Below are 19980 nucleotides of genomic sequence, written 5' to 3'. Positions count from 1 at the left end.
CCTTTTCCGAAAATTGAAAGTTTCGCACATATATATGAAAGAAAATCGTATTTTTGGCGGTGGAGGAGGATGGAATAAAGCACAAGTCTCGGCGGTACCGCTTTTCTTCCCTAAGATCGGGGATCGAATGCCCCCTCATACAATGTATCAGAGTCACCCCGGGCGCACCCTGTTTCTCATCTCAAGAACAGGCACCCAGACATCCACAATCTGCTCACGCTCGCATCCTTGGATCACTCCCTTCACACTTCCATATATTTTGGCGAGATATAAGCAGACCCTCTTTATCTCCTATCGCCGATGATCTATTCCAACTAATACAAGCTTAGTCCATTTCCGTGACGTAGTGAGACACTAGCAGGTGTTCGTAACGTACTCCCCACGCCTAAGGCTGGTTTATAACACTATCTTTATGAGACAACATGTTTTTCACACTCGCATTAGACGAATTGATAAACACCTTCGTATCGCTTTCTTCATAAAAGCTCACATATACAACGTGTTGAAAGTTAAAACTTTAATTCGGGTTTTTGCCATAATTCGGCAGATATCCAGGTTAGACACTTGAAAATTTGTAAAGTTGCTTTTTTCAGGTGACGAATTTTGCGTTCTAGAAAATGGAAATGTGTTTAATTTGTTTCGCTTTTAGTTTCTCGTATTGTAATGTACCCTTAGGCTACGCCTATGGATTTCCACTGCTTTAGTAGTATGTCCAGGATGGCCATATGTCGGGAACCCATTATCTGCCAATAAGGGTTACCCTTCATAAAAAACTTTCACTCCTCTTCCTCGTCAAGACAAAAGACTAAAGTATCCTCATTCTTGCCAAAATCAGATTTCAGCTACAACACCCTTGTAAATTATCCTTCCTTACCATTGTCTTGACTTTACGGGTTAAGAATTTGGAAAGTTACCATCTGTGGGTTATGTTGCCTATTGTTTAAACCCGGAGTACGCCTATGGGTACTGACCCCCATGTTTCAGTACTTAAGATACCCCGAACCTTGTACTACTCTCTATTCTACACTATTCTTTTTCCCTAATAATAACGATAGAACTGATATAACTCTTGACTCTCTCCATTTTAAATGCCAATTAAAGACTAAGATCTTTAGTTTTGTAACGATTCAGTGTTGTGTGTGTCATAACGAGTGGAATAAAACCTATAAAAGTGTTCCCGAGTTTTGTTTCGCGAGTTCCATTACAGTATTATCAAATTTTAACATAGCGAATGGTAAATAGATTTTTCTCGAAAACGGATCGGGATATCGAAATAAAATCAGAATGCATAATTAATGGAAAAATGATCGCTCTTTCAGATTTTGACTCAAATTCCATTCCATTCCAAGACGTACAGGGTGAAAAGTTATCAACTGTAAATTCCTGTCGAACTGCCCGCAAGTGGCGCCCTTTATCAGTAACGCGGAAATAGCAGAGCGTGTCTTACGCGTCACCTAAGAAACGTAACTTTACAAATTTTTAAGTGTTTCCCCTAGATATTTTCAAGGTAATTATACCGTAAAAGGTTTTCGCTCCGATCGTTCTGATTTTTAATATGTTATTCTAAAGGTCATTTCGAACAACTTTTCTAAAGGGACAAGGGCGCGCAAATGCCCTTTTCACACTTTTTTTTAGGTTGAACATTTTTCCAAATCCGACTGTCTTACGGGATCATGGAGCGAATAGGGGTGCTGGGTGAAGTAAGATAAGGTAAGATAAGGTGAGGTAAGATAAGGTAAGATAAGGTGAGGTAAGGTAAGGTAAGGTAAGGTGAGGTAAGATAAGGTAAGGTGAGGCAACACATTTCCATTTTTCATCCAAATAATCATTTTTGAATTTATCAATTCGACAACATTGCTTGATTCTCCCAGCATTCCCAGTTATGGAAGAAAAGAGCCCCATTTTGTTGGATATCTATCAGAATTTTTGTTTAAACGGTCATTTCCTTTATTAAGCGACATTCATTATTTCTCTATTGAAATTGGAAAGTTACATCCACCTCAGCAAGGAAATTTATTTCATTTAGTTTCAATTCTTATCAAGCAATGTGTTTTTCATTTACTTATTTAGATCAGAATTTATATTTTTTTTCAATTGCGATTGCAATTGAAATAAAATTGTAAAATTTTTGCGTATCTTTCTTGCGCAGGGGCCACGCAAGTATTTTAGTCGATTAAGTGAAGTGCCTTTCGGGATGCACGGAGTGAATTGGAGTGCTGAGTGAGGTAATTATCAACAACGTTTCAGATCTTTAAAGCAGCAACAAAATATTACATACCCGTAGTGAAGCAGTTTACCCCACCCAGCACCCCTATTCGCTCCGCGATCCCGTAAGACAGTCGGATTTGGAAAAATGTTCAACCTAAAAAAAAGTGTGAAAAGGGCATTTGCGCGCCCTTGTCCCTTTAGAAAAGTTGTTCGAAATGACCTTTAGAATAACATATTAAAAAATCAAAACGATCGGAGCGAAAACCGTTTACGGTACTGTTACATTTTACCATTTTTTTTACCATCATACCATTTTCAATACAGTGGCGCAAAAATGACTTCAAATTTTAACGTTTAATATCCTGTGCACCCGAAACCATCAGCTTTCGGAGGAAACATGTTTTTTCCAACAGTCACAATTTGCGGGGCGACACCTCCATTGTCTGTTGTCTCATCGTTAATGAATTCCCCCGTATTCAAATGTCCCAAAACCAAATAAATCCGGGCGCTGACAAATGTACAACTGGTCTTCAGTCACGGTCATTTTCGACCAATGGAACACTGAACGACAGCGGAAAAAATAGAACTCAATCAATGCCTGACCAGTTCAATTTTTAATCGAAGGCAAAGATGGTGGTGGTTTGCGTGCAAAAAGGCAATGTGGCACCAAAATAAACTTTCTCGATCCATCGTTGATTAATATAGGTAAACTCTCTATGGGTAAACTTAGCGGGAATATCAATAGACATTTATTTCGCATTAATGACGTGCGCAAACAGTGCCATAGATACGATTACAATACAAAGCCGAAGCACGTCACAAGGTGAAAGGGGAGTGGAACATTTCGTATTTTTAATAAGGGGTCAATGGGGCACTCGCACGGCCGTATAATTTATCAAAATTGACATAGTTCACGGTTTTTCCCCCGAATTATCAACAATTTTGCAAACTACATATTTCATTAAATCTTATTACCACCTGCGCTGACCCTTAAAGATATCGATTGCCACCTATTTTTAATATGCAATAACTGAACTTTCAAAGTCAATAGACCCTCCCTTGCGTTAAAAATTTATATTTTTAATTATTCATGTTATTTTTCAATATTAAATTAGTCCGGCAAATTCAGGACATCACGATTCCCACCGATGTTTATGAATTCTTTTGTTTGCGTTTACCCCTTTATTATCCACATTGGATCATTAATTAATTATTATTTCGTTGCAACGACCTACACTACAGTTTTATGTGTTCACAATTAACACGTGTAATACGTTATTATAATTATTGCAATTTCGGCCGTAAAAAATAATTAGATTTAAATTCGTGGTGTGCATTAAATTAACAATAATCGAGCTAAGTCGAAGTGCTACCTGTATGTGTATCGGAGTGGTCGGTCATTAATGAATAATTGGTTGTAAAACATTCGAACGATTTTGGTGTTGTAAACATTGACTCAAACTGGAATGTCAATGTCGGGTAAACATATGGAAAAAATTCATTTAAAATTCGAACGGTGAGATTTTTTTAAATGGTTAATAATTGATCAAACTCAGACGGTTAGAAATTCCCGTAAATGAAGCCCACTCGCGAGGAACTTTTAAGAACAAAAAGGTTGGAAAGCTTGGTGGCATTTCACGCAGTTACCGAGATAATAACAACCGTAACACAATTGATAAATTACTGGGTCACAGTAATCCTCCGATTACCGAAATTTGATGAGTTTGCAGCGGCAAAAGGCTCCAAAGAACCAAGGGCTACAAACTGGTTTAAGAAGAAAAAAAACATAAATTTTTTTAAAAGTATTTGACACATCTGTTCAGGTCAAAATCTCTGGAACACAGTTGAGACATGACTGAGCCAAAAGGGAAATCCGTCAAAAAATAGAGATTCACTTGCGGCGGTTAACAACCTCCCAAGAAATTGATATTTTATTATTTAATTCGCTTATGAAGGTCCAAAAGTGTTGGCAATAATAACTGATATCTGACACACATCTATTGACGTCAAAATCGCTGGAAGATCGTTAAAAAAATTAGGAAGTTATAATGTGTAATCAATAATCTCCAAAGAATCAAGGACAATTGACTTACTTACAAAGATCAACATTTTTTGGGAAAAATGACTGATACATGACACGTGTATCGAGGCGAAACTCTCCGGAAACTAGTCGATAAATAACAGGACTAAGGTAGTCAAAGATCATTCCCGTTTAGAACGATCAAAATATTGATAAAAACACTTCTCTTCAGCACATTGGATGTGGTCGGAATAAAAGTAAAAATGTTCGGCATTAAAAAATATGAAAAGAGTTCAAATGAAAACACCATTCACCTCGAAACATAGTCTGCTATGTTGCATGCAGTATTCTAGTATATACTTTTATTTCGGTTAATGTTCGTCTACTATCTCAAGGTTTAGCGCGAGGTGACTTACGAAACGGACGGAGATAGTAAATGACGTCATGTCATCGACCAAAATCGAAATAAAACTGATTTAGAAATTTTGTTTTGCTTGGACCTGACGACTATTGTTTGACAAGAAAATTTACAGTCTTCAATGGCTCTACGACAAGGCAATGGGCTATTTCAGTTTGTTTAATTGGGAATATATGGATTTTACCCCCCCCCCGATTCTTAATGCAGCGATTTATCAACCATTAACAATTTCAATACATTAATCTTCATTTCGATGCAATATTCGTTTGCACATGAGACACAATGGATGTCACAAAGGAAAAAACTAATTGATCCAATTAAAGTGTAATAAAAACAATAACTTTTACATCGCTTGTTACATGAGTGTTACAAATACGCCGGTCAATTGGTCTCGCCAACAATCAAGTTTCCATGGTCAATCAATTGAAACTAAAAATCGATCTAAGTGGCCACACTTTGCACTTGACCCAATGAGCTCAAAAGTGTCCAAATCTGGTATTATTGGCATTGAAAGGGTCGCATGTGTAATAATAAATACTTTATTTGCCAAAACCATGTATTAATGTTTTGGAGAACAAACAACTGCCTCATGTTTTTTATTACGTAAAATTAGTAATAGTAAAACAATTACTGGCAGGGCGCTAATAATGAGATAATTATATCATGGACATAGTTTTCCATAGTCACTGACACAATTATTAACAGTTTCCTATCCAGGGATGGAAGTAAATATAGATCGACAATTTGTTGGAATTTTCAAGATTTTGATGCCTAAATTTGGCACCTTATGTATATGAATTACATCCGATTTAATGCAGGTATAATTGCAATAAACAAAAAGTTCTATGATTCACTTTTCTTTGCGACGCCTCGGATGATGATAATATGGACGCACCTTGGCTCACTTCAAGATACAGAATTGCCCTTAACCATTAAAGGTTTGACCATCCCTAAAATTCGATTCTACCACCGACTTTTGCGACCGTTGGGGATTTTACCAGAGACGGATTGTGGTTTAATTTTAGCTTCTTTAAAATTATTTCGGACTCGAACTGCACAAAACACAAATCGTACATACCGGAAATTAATTCAGGCCGCATCTGTAGAGATTGCAGTTTTAATTAGGCCCGATTTAAATAGATGAACTTAAAGCTCGAAATTGACTATTTCGGGCCAAGGTAACCTTCCAGCTGCTATTTCAAGACAAAAATAGGAATTAATCAGGATATTTCATTAAGTGAAGGAATGAAATCTGACAGAGAAACATCGGGGTTAACATGACATTGCAGTGTCACTAATGATTATGAGTTATGTTAGCTCGGAGCGTCCGTCGTGTTCAAGTAAATCTGTAATTTGATTATTTCAAAATTTCATGCCCCCCAAATTGATTTGTGAACTATCAATTTTTCAATTTGCCAATTCTAAGTTTGTAAAAAAAATGTTAGAGAGAGAACGATTTTGTTACGCCACTGTTTATGGTGTCGTGAAACAGGAAAAAATGCAATTAGTTTTTTTTTAAGCAGAGGCGCATCAAGTGGATTTTTAACTTGTTACTGATCCGTTTATAAATGTACAAATCTCAATTTAGGAAAATATCAGGGGTACTGCTCTACGCCACTGGAAAATCTATATATATATATAAAGGTCGGAAATTTTCAATTTTTCAATATCTAATTTTAAGAAAACTATACCGAATCGAAATATATTACGCTATTGGTTACAGTGTGCGCATTAGATGTTTTTGATATTCAAGAAAATTTGCAAGTTAATTCTATAAACGCGGAGGCGTACAAAGATTACAAATATTTGTTATGATCATTACTATATTTTAAATTTTAAGAAACTTTTAAGGTTATACAGAGGTTGTATCAATTATGTATGTCTTAATCTCGGTTCGCCATGGAAACCAGTTGGGCCTCCTGTATAAATAATGACAATGACAGTGACCTAATATGACAGATGGCTGACGTTACAAAATCGGCATATGTCAAGTTTTATTACTTATATGCTAAATAAAATTAAATTATTGGTTAAATGCTTAAAATAAATTAAAAATAATAAAAATAAATAACATTTCTCTTTTCACCCCACCGTTACATTCGGCCATCGTCATTGTCCCGTGTCATTTTGTTTTCTTGCGATTATCTTGTGTACAACTTTTATCGATCCAGACATTTGTAAATCATTATAATAAACCCTTTACTTTACTAATAGCCGCTCTATTTAACACGTCCCTATTGCCTTTAGAGGTCGAAGGCCTCTGCTTCATAAAAATATCAAACCTAACGTCAAAATTGAGGCTCAATTAATTATTATTCCCTGGTTCACGTTGCTTTGTAGTCCCTCGGCAAAATGCCACTCTGACATTAACTATACGACAGTAGGTGAAGCGAATCGGATAATAGACCCCCCCGAAGAGCACTCGTGGATAGATTTTCCCCCTAGTTTGATGGAGGCCTGTCCTCCCCTTTTATTTCTTTCCGATTGCGGAAACGTCAAGCGATAAAGGTTGACCCAAATTAAATATTGTGGCTGGGAGGTGCATACAAGCCCATTTTAGGGCCATTATTATGGGAGAATCAAAGCAAACAGATCAATGGAATAGAAATGGAAATTTTTGAGGAGTGTGGATTATAACCTTGACATCTTTGATTATTGTGGCCCAAATTTTATACAGGGATGACACAGGAGGTATGGGAAACATTGCTTGATTGTTACAAGGCTCTTGCTCTAAAAACACAAGGTGATACTAAAGCGGGCGATTTTCTTTTAAAAAAGCAAGTGAAGCTTCAAGAAATAAATATTTTTGTGTTTTGCACTTTTTCGAAATGTCAATACTAGCAGAAATACAGAGTACTACTTATTTAATTTACTACACAGGGAGGTTTAAGTTCCAAATAACATGATTCAAAGACTGAAAAGCTTTATCTGTAGGAATAATACACAGGGCGGCACATTTGAAAAACCATATGTTTAAATCACAATTTTCTAGAACACCCTGAACCATAGTTGGTGTTTTTAAAATGACACCTTAGTTATTCTATATAATACTTTAGTTTCAGAACTATATCTGAAATAGCTTCAACAACGGCATGGATGTTATCATATTGTAGGTCTATAACCCCCCTCTTTAAATCTCAATTTTAGAGAGAACTAATGTTAAATATAAATATTTCTCATGTAATGACATAACTTCTATCATAACTAATACTTGATTAGAATAATTTTTAAATGCTGTATTTTCAAAGGTTAACAAGCTGTTGACTGCCATGTAACCTCTCTATGAACTGAACGCATGCTACTTCCTTCCCAATTTGAATGAAACACCCTGTAGAACAAGATCTAAACAAACTGTTACATTCGCAGGAAACTAAGGGCTGAAAACTCAATGCTTTGATACCTTTCTGAAAAGGTTAAATTATTATAGTAATGATTAAATAATAATACATCATTGGGTTCTTGGTTTTCGAAGTTATCATATTTGGTTCGTGGATGTTATGATCTTAGAGAAAAAGTTGTGAGTACTTTAGTTTATTGACTCTTAACGTTACACATTGTCAACGCATTTTTTACATGACAACATTACTAAAACTCCATTAAACCAACCTAAGACCAAATATAGACTTTCTCAAGTGAGTTATCAAATCTCAGTATGTATAGATATTAAATTTACAGGTGTTTTTGAATTTAAAAATAAATAACAATTTCTAACCTCACATTAATCAAAGATGAAGAAAGTGTTTACTTACCAAGCTCGAGACTGAATATTGTCCGCCGTAGGGTTATTAAAACCCAAATATCATATCCACAATTCACATTTACATTCACAACGGAAACATTGAGAAATAAACACTTTAACGCGAAATCCCATACAATCTCCACCTGTTCTAAATTTAATTTAATTTATTTACTATTTTACATGAAATCTGAATAATAAAACAATTAGCTACAGCCAATGGGATTTTTGCATTTACTACTTCTAACGATAGTGCCATCTATCCGTGAAAAAATCAAATTGACAATGAACAATAATTAATAAAATACAGTTTACTATTTAGAGGACGCTTTTGCAGGGGTGTTCGGTGTAACAGTTGTTCACACCTTAATAGGAAATGTCGGTGCTGTCAAAACTAATGCAATATACATATGGTTGCAAACAATAAATAGACGTTGGGTATGACAGAAGATATTTTGTATAAGTTAGATGTGCAAGGAATTACAGCGTTGCATACATACGAGAAAACCAAAAGACAAGTAAAATTCCCATTTGATACATAAACTAGTAAACATGACACACGCTTAAGGGACCTTAGTTCGGCAGTGTAGGTCAAAGTGGATCACAAAGACAAATTTCACAATGTCACTTTTTATATTTCCTGTCGCTGTAAATGGTTAAAGTTCGAGCAAAACCAACGTTATAATTGGGTATGAAGTTTTCAGGGTGAATTCAACTAGAGTTAATGTGTCGTAGATTAACCTTAGTTTACTTAAATCTAAAATTTTGAACATTTTGACGTACAGGGTGTCACAATAAAAGCAAATTACCATATGAAAATCCTTGACGTTGACAAATGACATACTTTGCACTTTCGAAAGTCGTATGTTATGACCAGTTTTAGTTATGTCGAAATCAGTTTTACGTTCCTATTTTAACTCTGAAATGAATAGAGGGGCAAAATTGTAAAGCACGGATTTGAATAGTTAAGATGGGAATGTGAATATCGCTTCGGCATAACTCAGACCATTTAAAACTCATGACTCTTCAATGGAGCTCTATTTGTCAAACCACGGAATCTCGAAAACTGTAGTAAAACCGACATTTGCTTAGCTACAGGAAATATATGCAAGCGAATTGATTGCAATGTTGTCACATTATTGCTGTTTTATGTATAGTTTCCGTAGAAATGAATGAGAAATAAAAAGACACTGCCAATGTTATGATTTAAACCACATGGTCTATTTGTGTTTTGGATTTTTTTTGGAACTCGGGAAAAAACGCATATAGATTTAAATAACTCAGTTTTGCCGACATTACTGTATTTTTTTTAACTTTCGGCCCTTGGACGTATAATGGATATATACATACATATACATACATATATATATATAGGTGAATATACAGTGTGTAATCCCAACAAAATACGTATTAGTCAATGAAAAATCAGCAAATATATATTTAACTGAGCTTTTCCACAGAATTAATTAAAGAGTACAAAATTCTAATTATTAACAAATAAAAGAAACCTCTTGTGGGTTTTTACGAACTAAATCCTACAAAATGCAAAGGCTAGAACTAAAAAAATAATAGTATAAAGTTTTAAACAACACTTGCAGGTAAATGTGAATTTATTTCATCGACTCATGACGACTAACTCAATGCAAAAACGACAAAAAGGACGAAGAATACATTTTAGCGGGAAGTATATTTGGTCATTATATTTTGTACGAATGTATTTCTAAGCTATTAACAATAAGTCTATGATTGACGTCTCTTACTTATAGTGTTATGATTCTTACCTAAATTGCATTAGGTACCTACCTATTAAATTTTACTTTAATGCATGTAAATCGAGTCAAGGAAGGCAGGAAGGTCACATTAGCCACAATTCTGGATTCCTTTACCGGAAAATTGGGCATTAACTTCATTTAAATCTAACTGCTAATAACACTGAATTTATCAGTGATTTTTGCATTATTAAGAAACTTCGTTTAGTTAGTTCCGAGATGCTTTATTTTGCAAAATGGCGAAGTCGGCGGTATTTGACAGCGAACGCCATCATTAAGAATACTGTCAGACATTTGTATTTGTCCCAACAACAAAATCTTGGTTTATTAGAGAAAACAAATGCTCTTTCCTTGAACATATAGACAATGTCAAATTCCCGCACTGCCAACTGTCAACAAGGGGAAGAACGATGCTTCTTTTTAATTCATCAAAATGGCGGAATATTTATTTGACAGATCAGAGCACATACAATAAAAATGATAAATTAAAGAATAAAAGTTGCTAAATTAGAGCGAGGCTTAAACGAAGGTCACTCACAACATTAAATCTGTCAGTCACAAGGTTGCCTCACCGTAACTTCTAAGTATGTATTCATCTATCCGTCTTCTTAGAGTCAAACTTAAGCTTTAATCTAATCGCACTCATGTATTTTTCGTCCTTTCTGATCTCGACTAAAACTAGTTAGAGGTTCTTCTCCGGCTGTTTATCGTCTGTAGGGGTGGTACCCTTGCGAACTGGGCGTACCATAAGAAGAGCTTCTCTGAGGTCCTCCGGAGTAACAGTCTCCGGCGGCTGCAGTTTGGGAATACCCTGCTTAAACAAACGATGTGTAGGCTTTTTTGAGTTCAGAATAAGAGAGTTCTTATGCTTTGAATTGACAAAAAATGTCAAATTGTATTAGACGTTATACTAAAAAGATCTAATTTTTAAAAATATTTCCCCAGATGAGAGCACTAAATATATATACAAGTAGTAGCGCTAAATTATCATAAGAACTCCCTCTTGTGGCGAGTGGTGTGCAGAAACTGCGACAAAATGGCTGCTTAAAGCCATCTATATCACTTTGATGCGTTAAAAAACCTTATAACACAACAAGGACAATCAAGCATTTTGTCGCACTTAATGCCCACTTTTTGGATGACTATCCTTGGCCTGAGTACAGACCTGATAAGTTTGACAAGGATTTCGCTTTGGTACTATTACCAGGGCCGTATTGCGGAGACGTGCACCGGACAGGAGGGTATGAGCTTGGCAAAAATGTGGTGCCGTCTATGGGACTCGGAGGGACTGCTGTTATGGAGGTGACGTCAGGAGGACCGATTAGGTAGCAAGGAACGGAACCTAAGGGTGATTGAGGTATGGTTGTTCAAGCTCCTGCCAACTTTGCCAGTAAAGACAATTTTCATGGAAATGGAAAAATCGATCAACGTTCCGGTCTATTTTCGAGGTTTCTATGAAAATTATCTTGAGGGCAAAGTTACCTGTTGTTTGATAAAACGGGCTTAGGAGGAATAGATCAAAGTCCTGGTAACTTTACCTGGATTTTTACCTTCCATGAAAATTACTAAATGAGATGCATTTACTTCGTTGATTTAATGTGAAGACTACAGGAAATATTGATGGAAGGATTATCTGCGTAGTTATTGGAATTTCAAGCAAAATTCGGTTTAATGGACTACATAAGTTTTTAAATTCGCTCTTAAAAATGGATTTTCTTCATCTGTTTACTTTTTGAAAATTATTTTAATTTTTACTTTACCGTCTAAAATTAATCATATTCAGGTCGATGAAGGATGCGAATTTTCAAACTTATCTCAGGGAAAACGAAAGAAACCCTGTCAAATATGTACATATCTTGGCCAAGAAATGTTCTTATGGCTTACTTAGAATGATTGATGTACTCAAATGAAGGAAAAAAATCAAATAAAAAAGAAAATATCTAACACTAATGTCGTTTTCTATGGGAAAACTAGTGCAATATTTTTCCCAGTTTACAGGATCCCATTTAAGTATAACACACAAGACAGTATATCTACACTAGTTCTGCACTAAATTTGCCAATAAAAAACGCTGTTAACTTATCATAATCTTTTCTACTTACGTCAAAGGATGTGGCAAGCGTCATAGCACCGTCCCTGTGGTCACCAGAATCTGGGGTATTTTTGATGTTGTCGAAGGGTGATTTTAATTTATTTTACAAATTTTGTTGCCGATCGTGTTACTAGCGTCAAATTGGGGGTAGTCAAGGGTGTTCAAAGTGTAATTCTGTTAAATTAACACGTAAATATTTTATCTGAAACTATGTGTATTTAATAAACAGAAGGTCCGTAATGTCTTTTAAATAAGGCAAATTTCTACCTTTTATGAGAGGAATATGTTGAATTTTTTAATATTCAAAAATTTTTAACAAAACAAAACAATTTTTGCCGATATAATAAATATGAATTATACGCCCTACATTTGACTGACTTTTTATAAATTTCACAGCTCTGCCAACGGTTATGTCTGGTTAAATTCATGATTTAAATTTTAGGTTTGAAATACCACAAAAATACAACGTATATTTTATATAGGGAACAGATCGCCCAAAGCACGGAGGCATTGTTTTACAACATTTTAAAACAATACTTTTTGATGGAAAAATTAAATATTAAATTTTGTTAAAAAATTAAATATAAAAAGGTATGACAAAAATAATTATACTTCACAGAGGTCCGTCATATACAAATGGAATAATAGCAATAATTTTTTAAATAATTTTTGAAGTAAAGGTTCTCAAGCTAATTTGTTGCTATTTTTTAATGACTTTGAAGTTTTTGCTCACTCCGTAACATTACAACAAAGTCCGATTTTATTTTTTCAAAAGTGGCGTCCTATTTTCGAATTGTTTTATGAAATCCACAATTATTTACCAACACAGGCATATCAATTCTTTTTTGGGATTTGATAAGAAAAATTTCGAAAAAAAAAAAAAAAAGATTTTCTTTGTTTTATTTTAAAAAATTTAATTCGATTAGATAAGCGAAATAGTAAAAACACCCTCCATATTTGTTAAGTCAAGTAAACGGCATTTCGTAAATTCTAATTTTTAATTTTAAGAAAGGAGCACGAATTTTTTGCTTGGTAAAATTGAGTGGCCGATATGGTCACCTGATTTAAATCCTCGCGACTTTTTCGGCTCAGGCCATTTAAAAGGTAAAATTTATACGGATCGGCCAAATAACACGGATAATTCATTCGTATTGTCAGTATAATGTAATCAATCAGGTTTGTTACCTATTTCAATGTGGGAAGATCATTTACGCAAATAACAGTATTGTGTTTAGATAACAACGGAAGATATTTTGAGCGAATACTTTGAACATTAAATAGCAATTCATTCATGTAAGCAAGCAATAAACTGATATTTTACTTTTATGATCGCATTTATTTTTTTTTAAATAAAACAAAGATAATATTTTATTAAATATTTTTCTTATTTAGCGCCAACAAAATTTGATGGGTCTAGATTCGTAAAAAATTACAGATTCCAGAAAATTATTTGGAAATAAATTAAAATCAAAAAAATTAAAGTTGAAGTTTGTTGGAACGTTATAGGGCAAGACAAAGTTCAAAGCCATCAAAAAGTGACGGCAAATCGGCCTTAGAACCTTCGCTTGAAGCATTTTTTTAGATAAAAATTATTTTAAAACTTATCGCCATTATTCCATATACGCATATAACGAACCCTGTTATTAACTCCATATATGAATATTACATTTTACGATTCCCTCTTTTCCATTGAAATTTCTTAAGCAGTCATCTTTCTTATGTGCTGAGAAAAACAGACGAATATTTTTAGGCACAGGGTGGTCGAATCTCGACTGTTTTAACAGAAATTTTGAGGAATTTTCACTGATGAAAACCGCATTGCTTTACTCAATGTTTCTAAGTTACACAAGGTTTTCAATTTTTAAATAATTCTAATAAATATAATTCAGACATGTACAATTCAGCATTCGACGTGTCGTTGGGTCATCGTGAATGCATAAAAATTAATTTAAAAAATAGTAATAATAACAAGAATCCAGTTTAGACAACTTCTTTGTATGAATATATTTTTTCGGCTAAATGGTACGAACCTCTGAACTATCTTCTAAAAAATGCATTAAGAAACCTGCAAAAGTAAACTTCAAATTCAGGCAAAATGAGTGATTATACGTGATTTTTTTAATTCAAAATGTCTGAACCCTATGTAAACATGAGACTCCCTGTCAAAACAATCCAAAATCTGGCCATCCTGTATATGTAGTTTCAACGCCGAAACGAAAAACCTCGGTTCGACATTGGAAACAAACTCACCACTCAACAGTTGCTCATTTTATGGCGTGAGGTTAGAAATTTAACACATTCCTAACAGAATTTCATAGTTGTCAAATTCCTAGCTTCGTTCGTTTGTCAGAATGAGCCACTGCTTATACATATATGGAAGAACGCTTATCTTCCATGACGAAACGAATTGAATTATAATTTGGAGGAACATATGGTTTGTCGATTTTAAAAAGTTCAAAGAAGGAAACGACGGCAGGTTAAAGAGGAGAGTGTGGGGATAGATTTTCTTCTTGTCACTGTCAAGGGAGAGCTCAAAAAATCGTAAAAAAAAATGGATATAAAGCGGGATGTTGGACCCAACTTCTCACTGACGACATGATTAATTCGTAATAGTTGAATCCAAGTGACAAAATAAAAGAAGTAATAAATCAAAGTCGCTGTAAAGGTAGTTTGAAAAACCAACCATTGTTTGCAAGAAATAAACACGTAAGAATTGCATTGTGTCAAATTTGATTTATGTTTGATACTCTGCAAGTGTCAAACTGTCTTAAAAACAAATTGTTTGACAGTAACTCTTTTAAAGTGACATTTCCAGTGAGAGTGAACAACAAAAGCTGGAAGGTATAAAACAAGAGACCGAAAGTATTTTGTAATTTTTATTACTCATTATCGGCGATAATGATAATAGAGGTACACACCTTTAAGTAATATTCTCATTTTTAGATTAATCTAATAGACATTTCAGGCTATATATTTAAAGTTTAGTTATACTCGATACTATCTATTCTACTATTAATCCCAAATACAAATGCGCTACAGTTATTATTACTTCATATAGTTAATTATTATTTTTAAAATAGAGTAATATTATTTTGCTAAAAACCAGGTCTCCGTGTGTGTTATTATAACAATTAGTTCTACTATAATAGAATATTTTACGACAACCCAACACTTAAATTATTATACTTTCTAGCTTAATATGACGAGTCAAAGTGTTTGCTTTTTTTCGGTCAAATGTAGGACATTCTATGATGATTTTTCTTTTGCCTTAAAGAGGGATAACTGTGATTCTATTTACCACACCAACCCCCCTAAAATAACGTGTCCAACACTTGCATCTCTCTTGTTTGCTTTATTAATTAAAGAGCAACGTACACACATCGTGGAAGATGTTGGGATTCAATGAAAACACAAAACCGAAGTTAATTTATACACCTAACATATAGTTACGATAATGAACACCATGTTTAAACCCGTTTCTAATTACGGTGCTTTGCTTAAATAAAAGAAATTTTGAAATAAGTCATCATGAAAAGGCACATTAAAGGATCTAAGACATGTTTAAGTAATATCTAGAAATCAAAATTTGGGGCTGCTTCTCCCGAAGAAGACACGCCCTTTCTACCTATCATTATTATCATGCTCGAATTCAATAAAGGAAAATTGTTTTGCTGGAGCTTATCAACCTCTTTGACGACTTTCCTGTTTTTTTGGAATTCAGCAGTTGTTCGGAAGTCTTTACATGCAAGTTTTTTGCACGTCTTCAGTGCCGCGCGAACTCAAGAGTTGTGAAATATTCTTAAAACTCTGAAGTGCGATATCTGCTTTTCATCAACTCGAACTTTTAACGTTCCAAATGAAACCAAGCTCTAATACTTTCAAGCCTTTTTCCCAACTTATCTCAGAGGCGTGCCGATGAAGCCGTGAGTTTGGAAAAAAAAAGAAAAGTTAAACCCTGCGGTGCGATGCTTTCTCCTATCAATAATAAGCCCTTTAAAGAAGCCGCGGATTGCGATTAAATACAAGAGATTTATTCGATTTTTCAATTAACTTCTAATCTTTCCCTGAAGGTTTCACGATATAATTAAGGATTTGTAGCAACCTTAATAAAAACCCTGAAACGATTTAAGGTTCGACCGATCAACTTATCGACCCCTTTAGAGACTCCTCTGATATTTCACATTTAAATGAAATTCGAGATTTTGATGTTTTTGCTTAGATCTTCAGCGGCGTGCTAACCTAACGTGTGAAGCTTCAAACAAGTCTGAAGTGTGGTAGATAGTATCGTAGATATTTAGAGAGGAACGCAGTCACGAATCCTAAAACTTGAAGTTGGTACAAATTTTAAGTACATTTTCTTCTACCAGTAACTCTTTTAGAGACGCCGCTGACCCTAACTAATACATGATCTGTTTTTCGGCAAAGTCGAAACAACTGCCGTTGTCGATTACTGTCAGTGCATTAGTTGTAACAGCTTGGAAACAACCACTAATGCTAATTAAGTATAATAGTGAATTTGACTTTACCGCATTTGCTTTGAAAGCATAATATCACTTTGGTATGGAGAAAGATTCTTGGTGCGTCGCCATTTTAAATCGTCGCTTTAGATGGCGAAATTTCGTTACAAAAGAATTTTTCGCGTTTCGCAAATATTCTGAAACTGTAAAGTATTGAAAACAGTGTTAGATTTCGAAAAAATCAAAATGGTTTCACTTTTTAGAAACAATTGCAACAAAGTCGAAATCCACCCGCGAAATCGACGGTGGTGATTTATACTCTGCTGCAATTGTTTTTTAATATAACGCCAACTTAATCGTCCAAAAAGTGCCTCGCCGCCACTGCGAATCGGACTAGGGAATTGTGACGTATCCTTGAAAAGGAAATTTCGCGTTTTTTTCGAAAAATCACAAAATGCTGTTTGAATAAATTTTTAAATCTGGAGTCGATGCGGTTAAACCAAAACTCGCGAAATTTTAGAAATTCCGTCAAAACGTGCTCGTTTCGACGACGCTCGAGCCGTAACTAGCCGACTTCTGATCGGGTCGTTCTCAGAGGCGTGCAAGAACAATTTGATCGAAATGCATTTCTTTCACTAAGCAAAGCACACGACATATTCTCATAATTCACCTAAAATACGTAGTTTTGTGTGATCATCGACAAGGACAGAAACTGAGAAAAAATGGAGGATGAGGGAGTCAATAGGAGGGACATGTATTTAATTTAAGCACAACTAATGGAACTCTTTCTCTCTTTCTCTTTAAGACACTTAACTAGAATTAACACGAATGTCAATCAACTATGTAGTAGGTAGTATCAGACTTAAATATTTTAAACAAGTTTCAACACGCTTAATAGTTAAATTGCGCACACTCATATATGAATATACAATTTCGAGATATTCGTTTAAAACGTAGACAACAAAAAGGATTTAAATTATGAAATAATATCTTTTGAGCAAGACTGTGAATCGTCTTAGGTAAATGATAGCCCGTCCATTTCGATACAACAAGACTTGAGTGGTAATTTTTAAAGATATGCCCTTGCGTCCTTATTGAACCTTAAAATTATATAATGAGCTTAAAAAGATCCATATGTACACATTGGTCTAATCTCAAGTCGTAGTAGTGAGTAATAATTATATGTAGATATCACATAAAATTACTTATTAGACTTCTAACGACGTAAACGTAACAAATCCTTGACGTAATCTAAGTGATTCTAAAGCTAAGAAACCTGGTCGATCACATTTTCAGTAGTTGAGAACTTACTTTTATTAAATTATACTGATATCTCTCTAATTAGCTCTTACAATACTTAAGATTTAACTTATTAGAATCACACTTTACTTATGACGAATTTTGTAGTCTCTAAGGAAATATATTTTAGTCGCTAAATCGGCAATTAAAGCGTAAAGTACCCTTACTACTAGAACCTTAAAATTACTAGGTCTCTTTAGGGTTACGCTAGAAATAAAACACACGAGCAAGAAATTCCAAGAGCAAGATGTTTTGTTGTAGTTTAACATTATACAGGGTGATCGTTTTTACTGTTTAAGCGAGCGTATTTTGGTTATTTTATGGCCAATAAGACGTCTGCATTTGAAATTTTACGTGTCCCGCCTACGTGTCCGAAAACGTAATATTATTCTTGAAAACTTTCCTGGATTTATTCCGCACCACGCGACGGTGCCAGATTTCGAAATCTGAGTTTTCGGCGTTTCGACAATCGCCATTTTTACAATTTGCCGATTCGGCCTCGTTTCATTGGTTTTGCGTTTGGATTTCGGTTTGAGGTTTCGCTCGTTGTAGTCCAACTACGATTTGTCAATTTTCGTTCTTCGCGCATCTCACGTGACGTTTCAAAGCGCAGTGAATAACACTTAGCAGTTTAGTCGGAATTAAGGAAAACCGAGCTTAAAGTCGAAAAACGTTCACCCTACAGACTCGTGAGAACAGGACTGAAAACGCATTTCTTTAAAAACCACTAAGTTTAATGAGTCCGGGCTATATGATCGAAACGTCGGGGCAACTAATCGTTAACTTATATAACATCTATTTCGCTAGTTTTATGAGGAATTGCACTATTAATAGTAAGAAGGCCCTAATTTTGTATTGTTTCATTAAGTTAAATTTAAAACTTATCCAAGTATATTCTCTGTACATCAGTCGATTTGGTCTAATTTTCATTTAGTTCAACTATGTTTAAATTTATCCGATCATAAAATATTACACTAATAGGTCAATAACTTGTAATTAATTATACAGTACAATTAATTCATCCAAGAAACAAATCATTAGTCTTAATGCGTATTCCTTTTATCAGGTATTTAGTCTAAGTTCTAACTATTTTAAAATAAATTACGTTTAATACAACAGTTCTTTTCATTTAAATTGAAATGCTTTTTTAAATGTATATTAATATATTCGTGTGTTCTGTCTTCGATTTCCCTATTTAATTTTTGGTATTTTTGGCGAGAACTAACCATTTATTTGCCTAATAACGCGACAATTCCCTTAACACGCCCCAACTTTCAACTGAACCCGAAGAAATTTACCTAATAACTCGCACATTTTAAGAGTGGCGTAAGTGCAAAGTGTAGTAATCTTTCATAATTTTGTGTGTAGTGTTTTAACTTGATTTCTTGTTTCTAAACACGTAGTATAATTGTATATGTACAGCAACTTTATCCCTCCACCACATAAGAAAGAGAACTTGTAAGAATTGGCCCAAACGGAAGATACCGTACAAGAGCTCGACAAGGGGGTACAAAAAAGGCTAGAACTTCATAAGAATTTCACCTTCCAACATCGTCTATAACGGAATAGAAGATTTATTTTCCGGGAGAAAGCTTGGAGTGTTTAGTGCTTACGCAGAAGGACGTACACTGATTATGAGATAAGTAATACAATTACGTAATTCTGTTTGACCGAAGCTGCGATTGGCTCTTACCGAAAAGGCAGAACATCAAATCGACCGCAAATTGTCAAAAAAATAAAGCAACAAATTAGATTTGGCTTTGAAATGCGAGTCAATATCGAACAAAATTATTATAAAATTACTTCCTATAGGTGCGTAATTTTGCATGCTCTGTGAATAGATTCGGTTGAAAATTCCCATTTTTGAATTTTATTACTTACTCACGTTCATTGTTCCTACTTCTGAGTAACCGCTAACGATTCCAAAATTAAATTGTTTATAAGGTACAGAGTGTTCCAACGAACAGTAAAAACTTGGACA

General features: G+C 34.5%; 2 protein-coding genes across 3 annotated transcripts in view; both read right to left on the bottom strand.

The window, feature by feature from the left end:
* Positions 1-9241, bottom strand: part of ATP8B (ATPase phospholipid transporting 8B) — a 43384-nt gene extending 34143 nt beyond the window's left edge. The window contains exon 1 of the mRNA XM_066293797.1: positions 8396-9241. The gene's annotated coding sequence lies outside the window, so the exon portion shown is untranslated. The remainder of the gene's footprint in view (positions 1-8395) is intronic.
* A 551-nt stretch (positions 9242-9792) lies between these two features.
* Hrb27C (Heterogeneous nuclear ribonucleoprotein at 27C) overlaps positions 9793-19980 on the bottom strand; it is a 32188-nt gene continuing 22000 nt past the window's right edge. For both annotated transcript variants that reach the window (XM_066293808.1, XM_066293807.1), the window contains exon 9: positions 9793-10962. In XM_066293808.1, coding sequence (XP_066149905.1) covers positions 10856-10962 — 107 coding nt within the window. In that variant the 3' untranslated portion in view covers positions 9793-10855. The remainder of the gene's footprint in view (positions 10963-19980) is intronic.

The sequence above is a fragment of the Euwallacea fornicatus genome, chromosome 19 (genome assembly GCF_040115645.1).
Source record: "Euwallacea fornicatus isolate EFF26 chromosome 19, ASM4011564v1, whole genome shotgun sequence".
Lineage (NCBI taxonomy): Eukaryota > Metazoa > Arthropoda > Insecta > Coleoptera > Curculionidae > Euwallacea > Euwallacea fornicatus.
The sequence above is the reverse complement of the archived record's forward strand: the minus strand, read 5'-3'. Positions and strand labels throughout refer to the sequence as shown.